Here is a 23100-nt window from a genome sequence, read left to right as displayed (position 1 = left end):
GCGAAAGGTTTTCTTTGTTTTTGTGTGTATTTTTGTTTGTTTTATTTAAATTTTTTTTTTTATATATTTTTCTTTTAACATATTCCGTAATTTCAACATTTGTTTTTTCTTTGTTGGTGTTTTTGCAGTACAATTTCTTGAAGAACATTTTTGTTGCTTGGTGTTTTTCTCGCGGTGTCTCGCTCGCTTGTATTTTGTTGTTGATTTTTTGTTTGTTTCTTTATGTTTATGTTTATGTTTATGTTTTTGTTTGTTGTATTATGTTTTTACTATAATAGTATTTGTTGTATTTATGTATATAATAGTTTCCTTTTCTTCTTCATTTTTTGTTTGTTTGTTTGTTTTGCCTTTTTACATGGGGTTAGGGGTTAGAGGGAGTTTGGGTTAGGGAGGGTTACGCGGATCATCGAAGTAGTTGTGTGTGTATCAGTAGCGGTCGCGGTTCTGATCGTCGTCGGTATTGGAGTTGGAATCTTCGCAGTTCTCATCATCATCATCATCATCGTTGGAATCCGAACTTTCGGAACTGTCATCCGAATCGCTTTGAGGCTCCTGCGACTGCGACTGTGGCTGTTGCTGCTGATGCTGATGCTGCTGAGGATGATGCTGCTGAGGATGATGCTGTTCTATCGTCTCCACCGCATGGTGCTGCTGCTGTCTCCGCTGCTGTTCCGCGTGTCGCGCCGCCATTTGTGCTTGGGCAGGAGCGTGAGCAGGTGCCGGTGCCGGTGCCGGTGCGGGCGCAGGCGTTGGAGCAGGCGTAGCCGCCAATGTGATCAATGTCTGGTCATAGTCGGTAACCAGCTGCTTGATGTGGGCCAGCTTGGCTTGCAAGTAGTCGAACCGCTGCTTGTCCTCGCGGATGGTGCGATCGTTGTTGATGCGCTCGTACTCGCTGACAATCTGGCGCTTGATCTGATCGTAGTCCCCGCAGCCGTTGTCGCTACGCCGGGCGCTGTCCATGCGCTCAGAGAGGGTCTGGAAGCGGTTGCGCACGCCCTCGACGCGGGTCAGCAGCTTGCGATACTCATCGTAGTCGCTCTCAAATTCAGTCTTGTAGCGTCTACGTACTTCCAGTGAATGTATGGGAACGTATTGGCTGAAGTCGTAGCGTGGGCTCGAGGACGAATCGGCATCGGCGTTCGCATACGCATGGGTAGCCGCCGCCAGCTGCTGTGTGGGCGATGGGTGCTGGGCGCTGCTGGCTGCCGGAGCTCCATGCTGCTGCAGATGCTGCTGCTGCTGCTGATGGCTATGGTACTGCTGGTGCTGTTGTTGCTGCTGCTGCTGTTGCTGGTGCTGGTGGACGGACGACGCCGATGCGGAACGGGAGACGGTGGCGGAGGAGGGAGGTGGAACCTGTTGATAGGAGCCTGAGCTTGAGTTCGAGCTCCTCTGGCGCTGGCCTCTGTCGTTGGACGATGATGCACTACTCGTACGCTTCTTGCTGTTGGAGGCCGCATGGGTGTTGTTGTTGTACGAGTTGTAGTCGCTCTGCTGCTGCTGATGCTGTTGCTGCTGCAGTGGCAGATTAGCCGCCGCCGAAGAACGTTGCTTGCCTCCAGATCCAGATCCAGATCCTTTTCCCCCTCCGGTGGCTGCTGGCACAAAGCTGGTCGCCAGCTTGGGCGGCGTTGTCGAGGATTTGCTGTTGCGACTCGCTGGCATGCTCGCCGTCGCCGCCGTCGTCGTCCGATTGCGCTCCAGCTGTGTCTCATAGCCGCTGGAACTACTGGAATTGCTGCCAGTTGAATTGCGTTTGTCCTTGCTGCCGCTGCCGCTACCGCTTCCACCGTTTTGGGAGGAGTTGCCACGCCTACTGCTGCTACTGCTATTGCTCCTCGGGTGCTGCTGCTGATGCGTCGCTGCTGCCACCGCCGCTGCCGTTGAGCTCATGAACTCCTCCATGTTGTCCAGGACATTGTAGCTGAGATCACCGCTTGTGTGATCGTCCAGCGGACCCCCTTGTCGCTGCGGTGGCGTGTAGCGGTTCCGGTTCGACGAGGAGGAAGAGGCAGACACGGACACGGAGGAGGAGGACGGGTACGATGTGGCCGAGGGCGGAGTGTCCTTCTTGTAGTGACTGATGCGCTGCTTCTTCGGCTGCACAGTGCTGAACATCGTCTCGTCGTACTCCAGGCTGGTGCGCTTCAGGCTGCCGCCGCCACCGCCACCCACTCCCCCGCCATTGCCATGCGGCGGTGGGCTTCCCGTATGCGTCGATGTGGGACTCTGGCCGGAGGTCGAGCTGCCCGCATCGGAGCTCATCGGGGGTGTCAGATTCTGGGGCTTGCGGCGCTTCAGCTGCTGCACCTCCTGCTCGCTAAAGTACGGCCAGTTCTCGTCCACGTCGTTCCACATCTGGCGCCGCAGATTGTACGTGTTCTGCGCCATCGTGCTGATGTCCTTGAGTATGCTGGTAATCAGGTTGCGCTCCCGCTCCCGTATCCCCTCGTTGTTCAGTCGAGCGAACAGCTCCGGCTTCTTGAACGCCTTGAGCGCCAGCAAGTGGATCAGGCGCTCCCGAATGGTGCGCCTCGACACATCTGACATCTTGTTGCCACCGGATGACTTGTTGTTGCCGCTCCTCGAGTTGCTGCCGCCTCCGCTAACCATTTTGCTGCGTCCGTTTGTCGAGGAGGTGGATATGGCGGAGGTTGTGGTTGTTGTGTGGTTGGTGATGTTGCTACTGCTGATGCTGCTGCTGCTGATGGTGCTGCTGTTGTTGTTGATTGGTTGGCTGTCCCTCGGCGAGCTGCCGCTCATGTTGTAGCCCTGCGATATTCCATTGGCAAATGTTGAGGCCAGCGAGGAGGCCGAGTTGTTGCTGTTGGTGTTGCTGTGGTAGCGACTCGACGCTCCACCGCCATTGACTGTGCCGCTGCCACCCAGCGTACTCGGATTTGGCGATCGCTGTGATGCTGTGGCGGCGGCATACGATGTGGCATACGATGATGATCCTACTCCTGCTCCTGCTCCTGCTCCTCCTACTCCTAGACCATTAAATGGCGATGAACCTAACTTACGACTATTGTTGTTGTTGTTGTTGTTGTTGCTATTAAAACTATTGCTGCTGCTGCTGTTGTTGCTGTTGTTGTTCCCACTGTGGTTGTTGTTGCTGTTGCTGTTGCTGTGATGATGAAATGCTGTCGTCGTCGTCATCGAAGCCGTAGCGGATCCGGACAGGGAGGATGAGGACGATGGGGCCTTCTTCACCTTACGCCCAATATCCGACTGATTTGGCTTGATCTCCCGTATGCACTTGCTCTTCTCCGTCTCCTCGGCAATGGCCATTTTCGTGCGTGTCGTATCGTAGACATCGTCGTTGGCATGTATCCGCATCCGGAGCGTGACCGCACCGAGGACGCCGAGGTTCTGTTGCTGCTGCTGGACGCACTCGAGGGTACCCTCCATGTTGTTGATGGTGAAACCAAACTTGCGTCCGCCATTTGCGTCCATGTGGCTGCCACCAGGGTTGCTGCTGCCGCCAGAAGGTAGGTTGCTGTTGCTGTTGTTGCCATTGTTGTTGCTGCTATGGCCCTCGGTCGTCGAGGGGCGGGAGGGGAACTGTATGACGCCGGTGTTGCCAATGAACTGGATCTTGGCCCGCTGGCCGGGCTGCAGGCGCTTGGCATTGTCGTCCCGCTGGTATTCCTCGATTGCACGGAAGGCGGAGTCGGTGAGCTTGACTATGATGTACTCCTTGCTATCATCGGTGTAACGGTGGCTTTGCGACATACCATAATTGCCAGACGAGAGTGCATTGGGCAGGCATTTTGCTGACGCAATCGAATTGGTCATAACGTGCGCGCAATTAGCCGCAAATCGAATCGAACCAGATCAGATCAATCGGATGGATGTGCAAACTGTGATTTCAATGTTCCGTTCCTTCTATGGATGGAGGATGTGCCGTTGCACGGTGAATGGCAATAGGTGAGAGGATGCAGGACAGAACGCTTGGCCAGCCAGTGTTGCAAAATAATGGAAAACCGACCCGTGTGATAGACCAAACGGGTACAAAGGAAGGAAGGAAGCGCACAAATTGGAACGTTTGGACGTCTGGAAGGGTGCTTCTGGAAGATGCGTTGCTTGTTGTTGATGCTGTTGCTTGCTGGTGATGATTGCTTCACTTGATTTTTATTTTCAGTTGTTGTTTTGATTGATGTTTCTGTACAAGTTAACAATGTTTTAGTTTAGTATGTTGTAATCGTAAAATGAATTTCGTTGTTGCTAAGACGTGTAGTTTGACACACACACACATTCGCATATATATATGTATTTATATATATATTGCACTCTCAAAAACACGCACACACACACACACACGCAGAGAGGTGCACAGATATATTTTCCTCTCTTTTTGGCTCTTTAAGCTGAGCTTTGTACAAAAAAAAAGGTGTTTTTCTTTCAAATGCAGGCAAGGATCAATAAACGCAACCGCTCCGTATATGTATAGCTGTATTTTGCTTCCTTTTCACTTGAGAATTTCACTTCCGTATGGAAGACATATTTTTTGTATATGTCTGTCTACTTTCAAAAAGAGTCTTCTGGTAGATATTTGCACTCCCAATTGTTGTACTCGCTCTCTTTGCTTTGTATTACTCTCTCTCTCTCCCTCGCTCTCGCTCTCGCTCTCTCTAGCTGTCCGCCTGTCTGTTTCTTTCGATGTGTGTGCTCTTTGCAAATAACACAATTTCTTTTGTTAAATAATATGGTGTTTTAATTGGGTTAAGGTAGGCGCATGTATGCTCTGCTCTGTTGCTGTTGCTTCTGCTGCTGCTTCTGCAGGCGGACGGTGTGACGGTGTGACGGGGGTGTGCTGCTGGTACTGCTTTTGCTGCTGCCGTTACTTTTGTTGTAGTTGTAAAATTCGCTTGTTGAAAGTACCGCAGCGGCAGCGACAGCGACTCCTGCGCCAGGTGCCAACAGTTGTCAATGTATTTGTTTATGCATGTGTGTAGTGCATACACATGTACATATGTAAGAGGTGCTCTCAGGTCAGTCAGCGGCGGCCATAAGCAAAATCAAAGACGACGACGGCAGCAGCAGCAGCAATCAAATCAATGCTGGTCTGCTCTGCTCACACACGTCCGTGACTGCTTTTGGTCTCTCTCGCTCTTGCTTCGGCTCCTTGCCTTGCTTCTGCTTCTGCTTCTGCTGCTGCTGCTGCTGTCACTGTCGATCGCAGCGAGAGCGTTGAAGCGAGACAACTGCTGTTTTGATTGGCTTCTCCGTTGTGTTGTTTTTGTTGCTGCTGCTTGATCTTTTTTCTTTTCGCTTTTTGCTAAAAATCATCTGTGTTTGTACGTTTTTACGATTTTTATATATTTTACTTCTGCCTCTGGCTATGTCTATGGCTATGGCTGTGGCTATGGCTATGGCTCTGGCTCTGGCTCTGCTTATTATATTTTCTTGTCCACATCTATATTAGTTGCACATCGATACATATGTACGTATGTATATATATGTATTTCAATATGTATGCACGAATGTATGTGGAGGCCTACATATGTGTGTGTATGTCTTTTACTTTGAACACTCACAACAACGCACACACTCTCACGTTTCAGTTGAAATATTTTGTTAATTTTGAATGCCTTTTAACCACTTTTTTCTCTTTCTGCTATTGATGTATGCGTGCGTGTATTTCACATGTATTTCGATTTACACTTTTACTCAAGACATTTTCGGTTTTGGAATTCTCGTATTTCTATCTCTGTTTGTACTTGGCACTGGAATTTTCATATATTTCTTTATTGCTAACGTTCCGATTCACATTTATTTACACGTTTCACTCGGTTCCCAATGATTTCTTGTGTTTTATTGCAGTTTATTTGCCTTCTTTTGTATGGGATCGGGGGGCTGTATGTGAGTCCCAAGGTATCTTAATCAACGTACAAAAGGTATCTGCTAAATGAAATCGAAACGAGTTGCTTTCAAGTGGTTGCCCGTCGCCGTCGTCTGCTCTCCTCTCCTCCTCTTCTCTGCTCTGCTCACTGTGCACTCGTTTATTACACCGCTCACTCCGCCCCGTGGCCGCTGTGGCCAGGCGACAACGAGTGCGACGGAGCAGATCACTGATGTCGAGGTGGCTCTCCCTCTCTCTCTCTCTCTCTCTGTCGCTCTTCTCTCTATCTTTTGGCTCTCCCTCTCTTAGTGGGCTCTCGTTAGGCCATGTATTAACGTACGTACGTGCCTTGTATCACTTGCTGTCTTTCGGCCACAGCTCTGGCTCTGGCTGTGGCTGTGGCTCTTGCTCTTGCTGTTGTTGCTTTTGTTGTAAGTGAAGCGTGTGGAGCAAAGCGAAAAACGAAAACAAGTTTGCGATTTAATGTGCGCACTTGGCAATGTCTTAGCCAGAAACGTTGCCCGTTAGACAGGAGAAGGCCTGTTCTCTTTTCTTAACGACTCTCTTACGCCTGTTCTCTTGTGTAGTCTGCATGCGTGCATGTATGTGTGTGTGTCAGCGCACGTCTTAGCAAAAATATGACAAAAAAAAATTGAAACAAATAGCTTACTTTATACGTGGAACAACTGCAGTCGGGGTCTAGGTGCAGGTACAGAATATGAAAGAAAATATTTCAGCTTAATAACGAAAAGTAAACAAGGACAATGCACTTCTGTACTTACAATGGGATATTCTAGAAAAATGGATATTTGTTGTATTGCTTTTTTGTTGTTGGAACAGCTGTTCTGCCACCTGTATGCCCCCACACACGTCACACGTAGTAGTTTCGCTCTCGCTCTCGCTCTTGCTCTTGCTCTCTCTCTCTCTGCGCAGATTCCCCAACAGCAGCACAGCAACTATCCCAATCAGCTGTTGCTCGCTCGCTCTCGCCCTCTCGCTCACTGCCTGCTTAGGCTCCACAGTGCAGTGTTGGAAAGTGCGATGGGGAGAGGTGCTTTAAGCTTTCAAATTGGACGACGGACGCTTTTATTGGGGCTACTGCAGCAGCTGCGGCGATTGTTGGTCTTGTCTATAAAATTGTGACCAACTTTAGTTTAAAATCACGTTTATGGCATATTTAGAATTGTTTCGTACTTATTTTTGGGCTTATTGTAGTTGCTTGATTGTTGGATTACTGTGCCTTTGCTTGTCGTCGTCCTCTTTGATTTCTGCTGTTACGTTTTGATTCGTTTCTTGTTGTTGGAATATTGCAATGTTCTTATTTTCACTTTACACTCTGATAAGAAAAAACACCTTTTGTTAATTTTTCTATTTAAAACACTTGTGAATTTCCACTTTTGTCTTTTTTCCAGCTCCGCTCCACACATCCGCTTCGTACTCCCACTTCCGTAATTCTCCTTTACTTTACTGTTTATTTCGCGTTACGCGGAGCCTAACGATCATACGTTTTGAAAAACTCAGCTGTTTTATGTTTACGTTGCAGGCCCACTACGTAGGCTCTCGCTACTCTCTCTCACTCTCTCACTCTCTTGTCGCTGACTCTCTTAAGGCGACTCTCTTTGGGAAACGAACACTCGAAAAAGAGTGCAGACACTCGCTCCGTCATATTTCTTTTGCATGTGGTTGGGGGGTTGTGTTCACTTTTGACATTTTTGCATACGAAAATTTTCCGCTTTCAGGTAGATTTACCGTAGCGGGTGCCCCCCTTTGCATGTGTGTGTGCGTTCACATTTTTGTAGTGTCTTCGTTTTGTTCGTGCTTGGTCGTGTTGTCTACCGTTGTGACTGCCGACTCTCTTGGTCTATGCTCTCTTCTGGCCTGGCTGGGCTTATCTCAGTTCTGTTCTGCCTTCCCCCACACACACATTCACACCTTTGTACCTGCAAATGTTTTGCAGTGTGTTTGTATTCAACAATGAAACTCTATTTTTGTTTCGTTTATTACTTCTTTTTTTTTGCCAGTGGGTAAAACAGTCAAGGGCGCACGCACACCTTGATGCTCTTCAACTGGGACTTCCCGTCGTGGTGGGGGGAGGGAAGGAAGCAAAGATGTAGGGGGTAGGCAGGTATCTGGAATCGCCAGCACGAACAGATACCAAAGATAGAAAGGAAGAGAGAGAGAGGGAGAGAGAGGCAGAACTGATCACATAAAGTGACTGGTAAGGAAATAAGGGATCTCCGGAAGCACCACAACAACTTTTTCCTTTGAAGAATCTCCCCTCTGTTTTCCCACAAGGATGCACAGAAACAGCCCACTTTTAAATAAGCTCACACACACACACACACACACACACAAGCGAAACTATCCAAAGCAGCAGCAACCCCACTTTGTCAAGGTAAAAACTTTATGAACTCATTTATACATACATACATACAATACATAAATATGTACAATGTCGCGGCTGTGTGTTCGTGCCTCAGTAGTAACAAATTTGCAGTCAACTCTAAACAAATTAGCTAAAACCAAATACAAATACAACAAACGCGAAAACGAAACAAAGAGAGGAGCACCACAGCAACAGCAGCAACAGCAGCAACACAATTTCAAGTTTCGTTTGGCTACAACAACAGGAACAACACAAAATGCCGCTTAAATAGCATTGAGAGCCGCTGAACGACGAAAGGCCAATGCACTCTCCAAGCAAGGGAGAGGGAGAGGTGTATGAAGAAGGATAAGCCGAGGGAGAGAGAGAGAGAGAGAGACGGAAGGCCAAGGATAAGATAAGGGAGCGAGTAAGAAGGACAAACATCAGAGGGAGGGAGCACTAAGGCCAAGGATACGCAGGCAGGCAGAGGAAATGCACACAAGTACAGGAAAAGAAAGAAAAAAATACTCGTATGTATGGCGGAGCAGGACGACTTGTTCAACAGCTGGCCCGCAGGCAACAGGAGCCGAGCGCGGCCATCAACCACCGCCACACAATAAAACAATACTCGCACATAAATGGAAACTTTAATAAAATACAATACGTGAGAGTATAGGAATGGAATGCTCAAAAGAAAACTGGAGAGGGATGGAGATGCATGCATTCTCATGAATAAATGTATGTACAAACATACAAACATACATATATTATATACGTACGTATCTACATACATACATATGTATCTCATGGGTGAAAAATAGATGAAGCAGCTGTCAGCTGTGTGGAATAATTTTCTTTGTACTGTTCCCCTGTGCAGCGATTCTTTGACACTGCAACAACAACAACAGCAACAACAACCACATGAAGAAGAAGAATACGAAGAAGAAGAGCTACTCAAACCACCGATAACAATGTCAAATGAATGAGGAAGTGAGACAAAAACAAAAGCAAGGTTTAGTAATAAGAAGGTAAGGCAGCTCTAGCAATGGGTCTCGGGTCTCTCTTTATAAATAGTACCATAATCGGTTTCACTTGTGTGTTGTGTCGGAGCGAGAGGACGAGAGACTGATAAATCATGGCAGAAGTTACGGGGTTACCACACACACACACACATACACACACATATACACACACGCAGGCACGCATTCCCGACCCACCAGGGCTGCATGCAAAAATGCGACCAAAATGCTATCTAACCACTTTGAATGGGACTGGCTTATCACTGCACGTGTCTCGGCTGGAAACGTGGTGCCACTGCAAGATGCAAGCCATTGGCCAAAACTTGGGCATTGTATTGGCTGATGTTATCATAGGACAAGATGATCTGGCAGCCCTGCCAGACTTTGCACCTACTATTAAAAAATAACAGTGCTTGAAATGCAAGCGACAACGGCGACAGCTGAGAGCAATAACGGCTTCGGTGCTAAGTACAAATGTGTGTTTTTGAGTACTACACATGCATACTACATACATACATACATGCATGCATATGTTCATGTGCGCACGCAAGTATGTGTGAAGTGAATAATCAATTGCCAGAGCAGATAATGATGGCAAACAGAATGGAAAGGGGACGTACACAGAGGGGGACTGTGACGAGGACGGCCGCCTTATTGGTAATTGCCCACACGGGAATCCCAAATGCCTTGGACATTGTACATATGTATGTACATACATGTCCACATATACAAATATTTCTGTTGTGTGTTTTTCCCCATTATGGTGCATTTTCAAAACGCATACACATGCCCCAGCAGAAGAGAGAGAGAGAGAGAGAGAGAGGGAGAGAGGGGGAGAGCCAACTTTTCACACATGCACACACACGCACACACTTGTGTTTTATATAATAAAATGGCAATATTTTAAATTTTATCTTCAGCGCTAAGCTATTTATAGTCCAGAAATGACAGCCAACAACAAAAACATCAGCGGCAGCACCCACAAATGCCTTCTCTGCGTGAGCGTATATCAGAGACAGAGACTCTCTTACTCACTCTCTCTCTCTCTCTCTCGCTCTCTCTCTCTCTCTCTCTCCCTGTGCTTGTGTGTGAATCACACAACAACAAATTGAGTAAGGAAATATTTTATGATGAAAAATAAATATTTTATATAAAAACAAAAAAGGTGTTAAATGCCGTCGTCTCGCACATGCGATTCGATTCTCAGCTTGGTTCCGACAATTGCATATTATCCCCGTTAGAGGTTATTAACCGTTAGGTGCCATCAAAAGAAACACTGCCCGTTGCCGACACGAAGAGAAGAAAGCTTACAACAGATTAGGGATGCACGATTAAGTATGTAATAAAACATATCGCATTGCCGAGTATCGATAGCACCTCATCAAGTATCGACAAGGAGAATGTTGCATAGATTCGCCACAATATTCGAATTAAGCGTGCTTCTAATTTCAAGTTCAACAATCGAAAGCAATAAACAAATACATATACAGACATATAAATAAATGCCTTTTCATGAAAAATCCGTCTTTCTATCGTTCGGAGAAAAAGCACAGCCTGATATTAATCAGTAACAATTTATTTTGTTTCCCAGAATGATAATAAAAACCTATGAAACAAGCCAAAGGCATATCCTAAGCTTCTTGGAGCGCTGAACTCTGACGCCTTTGGCAAAATAAAGACAACAGAATACGGGGCAACAACAACAAAAAAAAGACGAAAAAAAGGAAGGTACACTGAACTTGTGGCCCCATGAAAATGAACGACAGACAGCCCCGAGAACTCTCTCTCCCTCTCTCTCAAGACATCCAAAGAATCGACACAACAAATGAACCGTGTTCGTTCAATGACCGATTTGAAACATATCCAGTTCGAAGCGATCAGATCATTGCATAATTCAGAATGTGATTCTTTAACAACAACATCAAACCACAGCCAAATGTTAAACGGAAATGCGTAATTCAAGCGTTCCCTGTGTCTCTATCTCTCTTTGAAATAGACATACGAAAAGAGTAAAGGAGAAGGAATTGAAATCGGAAAAACATTGACCGTGAATCGGCATAAATCGGAATTTCAACATACACATATCTGGATCTGGGGGCACACACACACACACACACACACACACACACACACACACTACTTCAGATTAGATTAGTAATGTTCGGCGGGTTGCGTGTGGGTCTCGAACTTATTTACGTGGACAGAGTGTTATCTGTTAATTTGAAAGCCGCCGCAACTAAAACAACAAAAATTACCGCACTTAATCGATGGTGCGGGATGGATGGGCTGGTTGGATAAAGAAAGCTTTTAGCAGCTGTTTCAGTTTCAGCCAAGAAACCACTTTGGAATTAGTGTGTGTGTTTTTTCTACGAAGCTTTGTTTTAATGAACCTGACCTGAGCCCCTGCTCCACTGGGGCTCCACCGTCAGAGAATCTGGTTTTCGTCGAAAAAAAAAATATACAAATCGTCAATAAAAAGCAATTTGAATTTAATCAGAAAACGGCACGATGAGGAGGATATGAACAAAAAAAAAACTACCGGCACACGTTTCCCCATTCCTTTTTTCAGCAAGACACATATTTTTGGGGGCATGGCGAGGTTCGCGAAGAGATCCTGTTGACATTTTATATGGAGCAGGGTTGTAAAACAAATATCGATAAACGGATGATTTCCAGGGCTCAAAGGGAGCCACAATATAATGTGTAGTATCTCCAGCTTTGTGAGAAACCAATTTGGGTCTACCACTAATAGTGGGTCAATTAACGAGCGAGGCGAGCCGAGCCAAGCCAAGCCAAGCGGCGGAATACCAGAATTAAGAAAAGTCCCCCTGAATGCTTCTTCTTCGCTGTCCGTCCCCCCCCCCCCGACAAACATCTTGTGTGTTGCTAACCTAACTGGTCTGAGAGCTGAGTTTATCGGTTGGCTTTTTAAACAATTTAAATAAAGTCAAGCTGTTTTTGTTTTTCCCAAAAGCAAAACTTAAATAAATTTCAAATAAAAAACTTTTTATATGTGTTTCGTAACGACAAAACACACACACAGGCGGCCACAAAGCCGCAAAGTACGATATCTTCTGCTGCTGTGTGGCGACTGTGGCTGTGGCTGTGGCTGTGTCTGTGGCTGTGGCTGTTGACGCGCACACAAATACATATGCATGCTAATCAACAACACCCAAAAAGCTAAAAAGCCCCGAGAGCCAATGGAAAACCCGATACTAAACATGGTCCGGGTGAGGCGGATGGAGAGGCGGCGCGGCAACTAGAAGGCTTCGAAAGACAAGACCAGGCCGGGCCGGGCCGGGCCAGGCCAGGCCAGGCCAGGCCACTCCAAGACAGAGATTCGATTCGATTCGAGAGTGAGCGGCGGTGGTGCTGCCCGAAGCGTTCGCGTTCGAAAAACTTGTCTTCCCAGATTCAGTTTGGATTTCTTCTTATTGGATCAGAGGCCAGAGACGAAACGATACGAAACGATACGAGACGACAACACCAAAAACAAAAGCCACAAAACAGCAACAGTGTTGGCAATTTGGAACTGGACTAAAAACGGACTTGAAAGAAACCACACCAACCCAACGAACCAACCAACCAACAACAGCAACAAGCAACAACCGACTGGTATTTCCCTCTCTGGGGCTTGTTATGAATTTGTTGCTGTTGGCCGTGTCTTTCATTATAAAAAATGAATATACATTTTGTATATGCCTGCGTCTCGTCTCGCATATAGGCACGAGTATATGGAGGCTATATCTTTTCGAAAATGACTGAAGGTCAGACAAAACCAGCAGTGTACAATCAACTTTTTAATATTTCATTTAAAAATCTATATATTAAATGACTCTTCCATGGGATGCAACCCAGAGTTGGAGTTTGCTTTAAGCGTTTACGTTTCGCTTCCAGTAAAACGTTCAAATTCAATTGCAACAAATTTGTCATGGCTTTGCCACCCCCCACTTATCACTGGTACTCGTACACGGACACGTACTCGTACTCGTACTCGTACTTGTACTTGTAGTAGTGATTGCTAATTGAACTTCCGCAGAATTCCGTGGATGCTTTCGCAGAACGTCATCAGTGTATGGCCATCACCTTGCCTTGTGGCTTGTGCCTTGTACCTTGTGGCTTGTGGCTCGGCTTGTCTAATGCCGTAGTTTCCGGTGTGTTCCGGTGTCTGTTTTTTGCTGCTAATGGAACTGGGGGGGGTTCACAGATCTTTCCTTCCACTACAGTCCACATATAGGTAGGAAATACCAGGATATATGTATGTATGTATCTATCAGGTAGTCACAAGAAAGGACCGACAAACGAACTCAAGTTGCGCTTGGGTCCGCTTGCTGGGTGTTGGGAGGTGGTTGAAAGAGTGCACCAAAAAGACAAAGCCGAAACTCAACCCACAACGAACCATAAAAAAAAAATAAACCTCAAAGCGGTGCATGTGAGAAATGAAAGATACGAAAAATTATATAAACATTATAGGCAAGAGCGTGAGTACGACGACGACTAAAGCAACCGCAAAACAACAAGTACAAGACCAGAGCTACAACCATACAACCGCACAACTACAAAGATATGTAACAAGAGGCAGGCTGGTGGCTGGTGGCTGTTGGCTGTTGGCTGGTGGTGGCAGAGACACAAACCATACCACGAATACCAGACCAGAGCTCTCTCGGGGTGTGCTGGCTGTCAACTACTTTTGCTTTTGTTGTGCCTCTGCCCTGTCTCTTGGGTTGGTAATTTTAATGTTGGTTGTTTTTTTTGTCGGTTTTATTTTCTGGTTTCTCAGCCCCGCGAGACGAGAAACTATGCCAAAGTTAACGACGGATTACAATAATCAAAATACATACGGGTACGTGCACACGTACACACGCACACACACACACGCACACACACACACACATACAGAGGCAGCAAAGTGGTGGCAATGGCGTTCGTTGGCAACAATTATGCACCTAGTCGCTACGCTACCAAGCTAAGCCAGAGTGAAGTGACAGCTTGCAGCACTAGCAGCTAATTGGCTAATTAGACAGCACTGGTAAAACAAACGATTTCGATTACATGTGCCAAAAAAAAAAGCATCGATATCGAGATAGTGCGGACAAACAACACAAGTTCGACGCAAATAATTTTGTGTACGGTGCGGTGCGGTGCGGCCATAAAAGCTTTTCCACCCTACCTTGCCACACGGCACACATCGGTGCTGTACACACCCAGAAACAGAAAATAGAATAGTTACCCATAAACCTATTTACGGTAACAATTTAACAGCAAAAAATGAGGAATTGTCATGACAAAAGTGGAACCCCCGATACCAATTACAATTAAGTTAACCAATTAAAAACAAAAAGCACCCCACCGAGTGTTCTTGTGTGTCGCGAGAGGCGAGTGGTTCCGAGAAACGGAAACCACAATGGACGGCAACCGATACGAAACGAACGGCATTTCATTTGCCATAAGACCATTTATGTTTTTTGACATTTTCGCTTGGTACGCGCTACGCTCAGATGCGTAAACATTTACATATGCAAATATTAATGACCTTCACTTTCGCCTCCTCCCCTCCTCTCCGGTCGAGTCGCCTCTCGGTTGATATGCAGAAGGGGAGGGGGTGTGGTCTCCAGAAAGAGAGCATCTCAGCCAGCGAGCCATAGCAACAAAGCACAGTTACATGTGCACTGCTCAATGATATCAGTAAAAGCGATCTTGCATATGTGGGTGTTCTGCCCTGCACACATGTGCATTGAATGTATTCAAATAATTAAGCTCGTACATAAAGAGTACATGAAAGATTTATGTACATGAGAATGTATCGCAACTTCCAAAATATCAATTGATGTATGAACTTTGTCACGATGTGCATGCGAAGGTGGTTTCAGTGGGCGACGAATAATCTGAAACAAAATATATACAACACTCAAGCGAACAAAACTGAAACGCGGCCTGCCTGGCCTTCCCTCTCCACCGCTGCTCGTGATCGAGCAACAGCACAATTACTGTAAATAGGTAGAAAAAAAGACAGCACAAACAACAAGCAGTTGCACAAATATTGAAAAGCACACATAGAGAAACAACAGGAACGGAACAGACACAGATAGACACACGCAAAAGGTATTACAGTAATCAATGTCAAATGCTGCCGATTTCATTTGTGTGCACAAAAACAGCAAAATATGCCCGACAGTCTGCTTATTGTGATTTTATAGTTGTGGTAGTACGGCCACACCAACACCACTACCAGCGTTTTAAAAGAGCGAAAAAAAACGCGTCAAATGTCAAAATGAAAAGAACAGCAGCAACAAATACCATATGTATATGTATAAAAAAAACCCCCATCAATAAATTGAGTGTTCTATTTGGGAGAACGATTTCCAAGCGAAAATAATATTTACATTTCTTATTTGAGCTTCATATAGTTTTGTAGATTTTAAGAGCAAGTAAACTTTTCGAAATGCCAGCACACAAACACACACACACACCCATACATTTTGACACACACATGCGGATATAAAAAAGCACCACTTGTTGTTGGCATGATTAAATGCAATGCGTGCGAGTGTGACGGCACGTTGTAGTTTCGTGCTCGCGTTCGCAAAAGCAAGGTAAGATCGAGACACCAACACTACACACACACACACACACACACCTGCAAGCAGTAAAGCAGCTCTCATAAACACAGACACAATATACTTTCACTTCTTGTATTGAATTTTATTTCTGTTGGCGCCACGTTGTTGTTGTTTCATATCATTTTTGAGTACGATACGTATATGCAAGTGGATATTTATACGTGCCTGTCCCTCGGCAACAGCCAAATGAATAAATAAATGGGTGGCTAGAAAACCTTTTGTGTTCATCTTTATTACGAGAAAATCAAACAAACGGCAAGCAGTTTCAACAGAAGGTCCCAGGTCCCTAGCAATGCGAGCCCATCTACGCAAGTCCAGGGCGCAGCGTACGTAAGCAGCAATCTCCTAATACGTCATAGAAGCTCTCTACCTCCTCTTCCTCCTCCTCCTCCTCCCTCTCTCTAGTTGCCTTGCATTACTGCACAAAATAGTGGCACTCGACCACACACATACGCACACACTAGTACTTACACCTACAAACAGCAAGCAAGTTCGCTCGATCTCTCTTTCTCTCTCGCACCAACTGTATTTCCATCTCAATTGCTGTTGTTGTTTTTGTGCAATTTATGCAATGTCGCATTACTCGATTGTTTACTTGTAAGAGACAATGACTAACCATAAATTATGAAAAATAAATTGCGGTTTGTTTGTTTGTCATTCATGTACGGGTGCAAAAATAAACACTTTCATCATCTGGTTAACACATGCTTTCTGAATATTTTATTAAATATAGGTTAAAAATGAATCAAAACCGGCAATGGGTGAGAATTGGTTCAAACGAAGCGCTCCCAAGTTGGTGAAATCAAAGAGAAGTCTTGGATTGGATTTCTTTGGAATGCTGAAGTTGCGAAATGAGAGCCGACGCGCGACGGCGAGACGACAAGAGACAACCAACGCGAGCAAGTGGGCCAGCTAGCCAGTCATGCGGGGGAAGGGGGATGAGGAATGGGGAAGGAAAGAGAGCTCTCTAACGTCACAAATAGGGAGGCGGCTACATCATCCATTTATTTTCAATACATATGTATGTACATACATACATAAATCGATGTTACTTAGCGGGTAAACAAACAACCGTACAAGGATAACGCCACTAAGGCAGAAAATCTAATTAGAACGAGCGAGTCACACCAGCAACAGCAACAAACAAAAGTTTAATGTTAAAATTAGACGCACACCTCAGCTCCTCTCCCGCTCCCTCCCACGTTTTTGCTCTAGGATAACTTCTACACTCGCACACACATTCATGTACATGCATATACATATATATAGACGCACGCCCACAATGCAACAGCTTCGAGAATGAGAAGCAAAAAATGGGGGCAGGGACAGGCTGAGGGCAGGCAGCAGACAACGGGAACAGCTGCGAGTGAATTAACATAAATTCTATGCAAAATTGGGGTTGATAATATTGTTGTTACATGGCGGCGGCGACATATTGTTTATTGGTTTTCTGCTACATTCCAGCAATTTCCTTGCCAGGCTCTCTCTCTCTCTCTCTGTCTCTCTCTACTTCTTCTCTCTTCTTTTCTCTGTCAATGCTGCTTCTTACTTGTGTGTTGGCATATTTTGGTTAAGTGGTTTTTTTCTGTATTTTGTACGGTAGCGGCACTTTTTTGAAAGTTGATTTTACTATTTCGTTTGTATCATTATTTAAAAATGTAGTTGAAACGCGTAAAATACGTTTTCGATGGTATTTTTTAACTTATTTTTTGTAGTTCGTTCAGAGTCGGGTCGAGGCGACGACAGACGGCGACGTTAGCTGGAGCGCGCGTGCATAACACGCACACATACAGACACATACACAAAAAGTGGAGAAATCAATCAAGAGTGAACAGAGCACAGCCGGAAGGGGGGCGGGGAGCACCGTGTGGAGTGGAAGGAAAATCACATATGTATATTCAGCAATGTAAATGCGACAAAATTTTCACGCATCTTTGTTCCGTTCCGTTTTGAGCGTATGCATTATATTTTTTTTGCTTCTTTTTCTTTCTTACACAATATTTCTGATAATTTTCAGATTTTTGCACTCACTTCTAAACTATATTACGCACTGGATTTTTCGGTTAACACTTAATTGAGCCGCTTGCAAACGATGCTGTTACGATTAATGCACGTATTTCCCTTAAACTACAATTCTTTTTATAATTAATAGTGTAATCTGGTTCAACAAAAAAAATTCAGAAAATCACGTCATGGCTGCCACGTCCAAGCAACAATGAAATGAATGTAAGTGGTTGCCCTCTTCGAGCTCTGGATTTCGGCCGTTTTCAAATACGGTCCTACTGTTATCGCAAACGGTAACACCGCGACTGGTATTGCGTCCGTGTTCGTATACGGCCATACTGCGACTATACAATTTAATCGAGATAAAATATACCAAAATCAGATGATAATCTAATATATAGTCTTTAACTAATAAATGGCTTGGGTGGGAACAAGTTCCCACATGATTTTGTGCATTTAATAAAAGTTTTACACGCCGATAGAACAAAACAACCGCACAGAACGCAGAACAGATGTTTTGTTGTGCGAGCGGGACGGCTATACGTGTCTTGCATTGGCGAAACGAGAGAATACAAAAAATGCAATAATAAATTTGTGTAGAATGAAGGAGGCGCAAAACCGAAGAAAAACGCGCCACACACATCAAATATTTCACAAGATTTGTTGTAACATAAATCATTTCGATCGAATGCTGCGAGTCAAAATTTCTTATTGGCATTTTCGACCATAACAAACAATAATAATAAAGGGGCATGGGGGTGTATGAAACGCACGCTGCGCGGCATCGCGGCTCTTGAACATGACCACGGTTCTCAGATTCTGAGCAACCAGAAATTTTCAACTCATCAAATGTAGACTAAAACAATGGACTTACCCTGAAAATTATCGTCGTTCTCTTCCTCCGATGCCATGCTTGCAGCTTAATGCAACTTTTAAGCTATTTATCCACACTATAATCGTCTTATTTCCACAACAATTATTTGAGCACACACAGACACGACGAGAAAAAAAATAGACAAGTTGCAAGCGGCTTTAACAAATATGGCGGAGCGGAGAGCGAACAAATATACGGTCTGACCCTCGGAAATATACCAAAATATACCTTAAATATACCGATGAAAAAACGAACTTAGCCCACCTAAGCCCCCGTTATTTAAACAGGATAACAACTTATGTTAAACCGGAAAATAATACTAATAATACTAATAAAGTAATAGAATTTACTCTTGTAGGTGCATCCTATCCTTTATTTTTTCTTTAAAAAAAATACCACGATATCTCTTGGGATAACAATCCCAAGAAACGGCTTTCGGTACTATCGATTGGATAGACTGGTTATTTTGTTTGCTCAAACGTTATTTTCTGTAACCGATCCATAATGATGAGAATTTAAAGCTAACCAGTCAAGTAGAAAATATTTTGATTAATCGGAATATCAAAAAAGATGTACAATTTAACTCGAATTCGTCAGCATATTTACGGTATATTTTTAAAATGAAACGGTATATTTTGGTATATTTCTCGGACGGTATATTTTATCGATAGGTTAGAAAAGAAACCAATCAAACCATCGAAAATGGCACCACTCGATAGTTTTGGATAGAATGGTCTTTTAAGGGGGATCGGGGATCTTATATGGTGGCTGAGGGGCTGATTGCTGAGCGATCTTCAAATATCAAAAGCCTTTTTTTTTATTTCTCTTGCAAAAAAAAACCGACCTGCCTGTCAACATTTGAACCTTGAACTATTTATATGCGATCGTGGTACTTCTAAAAAAATGCGCTTGCATTTGAATGTATAAAGGGATTTTCAAGATTTTCGGTTGACACCACTGCACTTTTCAAAATCAAAGTAGAGAAGGGGAAGCGACCGATAAGAGCTCGATAGTATCATGAATAGTAGCAAAACCATCGATAGTATCGATAGTGCCATCGATTTTTGACACCTCTACCGAGTAAATATATTTGGCTCCGCGTGTGACCCTATGCGTTTTTTGTAATACCAATAAAACGCGAGAGGAATGTGCAAAGTTTTTGGTAAATAATTTTTACTTTTTAGTCAGACCAATTTAATTGCGAATTATGTCGTCCATTATAACGCGCAAGGATGGCGACAGCGAAGAACAGAAATTGGCGAAAAAGCGCGCTGCTGCGTCTGTAGCCGTGCCTGGGGCCGACGGCGTCGAAGCGCCGAAGAAATCTCGCTTCGATGTCAAGGAAAAAAACGGCGATGAGCTGCTTCCGACGATCACAGCCGCCGCCGCAGCCTCTTCGCTTAGCTCCACGCAAATCAAGCTGATGATGGCGCATGCCCAGCGCGAAATCGAGGAGCGTAAAAGAGCCTTGAGCAACCTGCGGGACAAGGATCCCCTACTAGCCTCTGTCCCTTCGATTGGTATGCCCGTTGCCATGGCAGCACAGGCGCTATCCAAGAAGCCGACCCCCGAGGATGCGGACAAGGCCAGAAAGATCGCAGAGCTGCAGGCTCAGATACGTGCCAAGCTAACGGGCAATCTGGCCAACCTCATCCAACCCACAGCCGTGGCGGCTGCCGCTGCAGCTGCTGCCCAGCAGCAGGAGCGTCCCAAGCCGCTCATTCTCGACGATGAGGGACGCACCGTCGACAAAAGCGGACGAGCTATTAACATACCCACGGTTACGCCTACACTCAAGGCCAATATACGGGCAAAGAAGCGCGAAGTGTTCCAGCGTCAAGCGGGACCCAGCGAGCGTAGCGGCGAGGGTGCGGTCGGCTCTGCCCAGGACGATGCCATCAAGTACTTTGACGACCGCATCGCCCTAAAGCCGACGGTGCGGAACAAGCGAATGCTGCGCTTTCACGAGCCCGGCAAGTTCCAGCAGCTGGCCGAGCGGATGCGCATGAAGAGCCAGCTGGAGCGGCTGCAGAACGAAATATCGCAGATAGCCAGGAAGACGGGCATCTCGTCGGCTACAAAATTGGCGCTGATTGCCCCCAAGCAGGACATGCCCGACGATGTGCCGGCCATGGAGTGGTGGGACTCTGTTATCCTCACACAGGATCTGCAGACGCTGGACGAGGGAAGCGGTAAGATAAGCATACGCCAGACGGCCATCAGCAACCTCATCGAGCATCCCACTCAAATGAAGCCGCCAAGTACGTTACAAACACTCACTCCCATTTCCATGTCGTAAATACAATTAACAATGTTCCGCCTTTGCAGATGAGCCCTTGAAGCCGGTTTATTTGCCCGTATTCCTCACCAAGAAGGAGCGCAAGAAGCTGCGCCGCCAGAATCGTCGTGAGGCCTGGAAGGAGGAACAGGAGAAGATACGCCTCGGACTAGTGGCACCGCCCGAGCCAAAGTTGCGCATTTCGAATCTGATGCGAGTGCTCGGTTCGGATGCCGTTCAGGATCCCACCAAAATGGAGCAGCATGTGCGCGAGCAGATGGCCAAGCGGCAGAAGGCGCACGAGGATGCCAACAATGCCAGGAAGCTGACCAGCGAGCAGAAGAGCGAGAAGAAGCAGCGCAAGCTGAAGGAGGACACCAGCTGCGGGGTCCATGTGAGCGTCTATCGCATACGCGACCTACAGGACAATCAGAGCAAGAAGTTCAAGGTGGAGACGAATGCCAAACAGCTGCAGATGACGGGCACGGTTGCCCTCTTCCGCGACTGCTGTGTCGTAGTGGTCGAAGGCGGTCCCAAGCAGCAGAAAAAGTACCGCCGCCTCATGCTGACGCGCATCAAGTGGGACGAAGATCTAGCCAAGGGCAACGATGGCCAGGACGTGCCCAACTCGTGTGTCCTGGTCTGGGAGGGCACCAGCCAGCGTCGTCACTTTGGCGAGATCAAATTCAAGATCTTTCCCATGGAGAAGATGGCGCGCGAGTTCTTTCAGAAGCATCAAGTGGAGCACTACTGGGATCTGGCCTACTCCGGCGCCGTGCTGGAGGCCTCCACGGATCAGCAGTAAGACAAAGTAGCGTTTTAAAGCATTTCGGCCTATTTTTAGCTTGAAAAGTAAACATTTCAATTTGGAGAACAAGTTATATTGATCGTGGGAGCAATATTTATTTGGGGGAAACTTTATCTCTTGACAAATGGATCTTCCTTGATGGTGGATTGGATAAACTCATCCAAGCCCTGCCGCCCGAGTCTCTCAATGATCTCCGCCAAACGCTGGTCTTCCAGGGCGCTCTCGGCCTTCTCGCGGACATCGAGCTCGTGCTGCTCCTTGATGCGTGCCGTGAGGACGCGACGTATTATCTGCCGCAGCGACTTGTTGATGGCGAGGGTGTAGTCGAGCAGTTTTACATAAGTGCCGGGACTGAGATAGCCACACTGCTGGCACTGGGCCAGCTGATCAAAGGTGTCCATGCTGGCAGTGGTGATAAGGCCGTGCTCTTGGGGAGCGCCGGTTGAGGTACTGCTGCTGTTTTCACTGCCTGCCAGCGCGTGGCCTCCCCGATGCTTACGCAGCAGCTCCTCCTCCTTAGCAGTGGGGTTGAGGAACACATTGTCGCGATAAATGCACGCCGTGGAGGCCGTGACCAGGTCATAGGTGGAGATGCCGCACTCAACCAGGGCCACGCCGCAGCAGTTGATGGCCGTGCTGAGCAGGCAGCCGTCGTCGTCCAGTATCAGCACTCGGATGTCCAGCTGGAAGTTGAGGAACTCTGTGCGGCAGACAACTGGCTCCAGGGCCTTGGACAACATGCTGCCCAGGTGCTTTTCGCGCTCCGGCACCGACTCCAGCTCCCCGGTGGCAAAGGCCGCAAAGTTCACAAAGCAATTGATGACGCCCATGTTCATGCGGCGGGCGGTGGCGCGCATCATCTCGTGTGGAGGCGCCACAATGGCCATGACTTTTGTGTTGCCATATTCCATGTAAGCGGAGCCCCGAACTGTTGTCAGAACTCCAGCACGAAGGACTGCATAAAAACACATGGATGGTCAATATAAACAACTTCATTTAATATTTAATTAGACACTTGCATGTTGAACGTGGGCTCAGTTTTTTTGGGTTCTTGCCCGGCAACTCGAGGCTCTCGAAGCCCTCTTCGCAGTCCTTTGGTGTTGTGTATAGATCTTCTGCTATTGTGGCCCCATCCAGCAGGGCGTTTTTTGTTTGTGTTACCCTCAACATTTTGTTTTTCTTGGATATATTTAACTTAATTCATTAATAACAAATGGAAACGTGTTTGAAATCAGAGCTTAAGTGTTGAAAAAAGATTGCAGATTTTGTTTACCCAACACTACG

At 46.2% G+C, this 23100-nt stretch overlaps 4 protein-coding genes and 1 long non-coding RNA gene across 9 annotated transcripts in view; 2 read left to right on the top strand and 3 right to left on the bottom strand.

Moving 5' to 3' along the window:
* Positions 1-18938, bottom strand: part of Mi-2 (chromodomain-helicase-DNA-binding protein Mi-2 homolog) — a 29454-nt gene extending 10516 nt beyond the window's left edge. For both annotated transcript variants that reach the window (XM_015187922.2, XM_002135168.3), the window contains exon 1: positions 18731-18938. In XM_015187922.2, coding sequence (XP_015043408.2) covers positions 18731-18767 — 37 coding nt within the window. In that variant the 5' untranslated portion in view covers positions 18768-18938. The remainder of the gene's footprint in view (positions 1-18730) is intronic.
* Su(Tpl) (Suppressor of Triplolethal) lies at positions 323-18119 on the bottom strand. Of its 4 annotated transcripts, none has more exons than XM_033382648.1 (5): positions 17847-18119; positions 7043-7184; positions 6631-6977; positions 6519-6547; positions 323-4168 (listed from the first exon to the last, which is right to left on the bottom strand). In XM_033382648.1, exon 5 carries the CDS (start codon positions 3799-3801, stop codon positions 427-429), a length of 3375 nt encoding a protein of 1124 aa, XP_033238539.1. In that variant the 5' UTR covers positions 3802-4168; positions 6519-6547; positions 6631-6977; positions 7043-7184; positions 17847-18119; the 3' UTR covers positions 323-426. The 4 variants fall into 4 exon arrangements, with proteins under 4 accessions (XP_033238539.1, XP_015043409.2, XP_002135203.2 ...); XM_015187923.2 differs by having other exon boundaries at positions 17884-18119; XM_002135167.3 differs by having other exon boundaries at positions 17904-18119.
* LOC117184533 (uncharacterized) lies at positions 11370-13108 on the top strand. Its single transcript, XR_004469930.1, has 2 exons — positions 11370-11871; positions 11909-13108. It is a non-coding gene; the product is annotated as an uncharacterized lncRNA (long non-coding RNA).
* An 845-nt stretch (positions 18939-19783) lies between the features above and the next one.
* Prp3 (pre-mRNA processing factor 3) lies at positions 19784-21889 on the top strand. The gene is made up of 2 exons (XM_001353982.4): positions 19784-20991; positions 21059-21889. Exons 1-2 carry the CDS (start codon positions 19938-19940, stop codon positions 21811-21813), a joined length of 1809 nt encoding a protein of 602 aa, XP_001354018.1. The 5' UTR covers positions 19784-19937; the 3' UTR covers positions 21814-21889.
* Mtr3 (exosome complex exonuclease Mtr3) lies at positions 21874-23085 on the bottom strand. The gene is made up of 2 exons (XM_001353981.4): positions 22836-23085; positions 21874-22771 (listed from the first exon to the last, which is right to left on the bottom strand). The coding sequence occupies exons 1-2, from the start codon at positions 22984-22986 to the stop codon at positions 21927-21929; spliced, it is 996 nt and encodes a 331-aa protein (XP_001354017.4). The 5' UTR covers positions 22987-23085; the 3' UTR covers positions 21874-21926.
* Positions 23086-23100: the final 15 nt, after the last annotated feature.

This window comes from Drosophila pseudoobscura, chromosome X (assembly GCF_009870125.1).
Source record: "Drosophila pseudoobscura strain MV-25-SWS-2005 chromosome X, UCI_Dpse_MV25, whole genome shotgun sequence".
Taxonomy (NCBI): Eukaryota; Metazoa; Arthropoda; class Insecta; order Diptera; family Drosophilidae; genus Drosophila; species Drosophila pseudoobscura.
Note: the sequence above shows the minus strand (reverse complement) of the source record. Positions and strands in the feature narration are given on the sequence as shown.

What these genes read in the sequence shown, in the direction of transcription:
- Prp3 (XM_001353982.4), top strand. Translation starts at nt 19,938, where the DNA reads ATGTCGTCCATTATAACGCGCAAGGATGGCGACAGCGAAGAACAGAAA. An exon ending in CACTCAAATGAAGCCGCCAA is followed by an intron (nt 20,992 to 21,058) that starts GTACGTTACAAA and finishes CCGCCTTTGCAG; the next exon opens with ATGAGCCCTTGAAGCCGGTT.
- Mtr3 (XM_001353981.4), bottom strand. Translation starts at nt 22,986, where the DNA reads ATGTTGAGGGTAACACAAACAAAAAACGCCCTGCTGGATGGGGCCACA. An exon ending in ACTGAGCCCACGTTCAACAT is followed by an intron (nt 22,772 to 22,835) that starts GCAAGTGTCTAA and finishes GTTTTTATGCAG; the next exon opens with TCCTTCGTGCTGGAGTTCTG.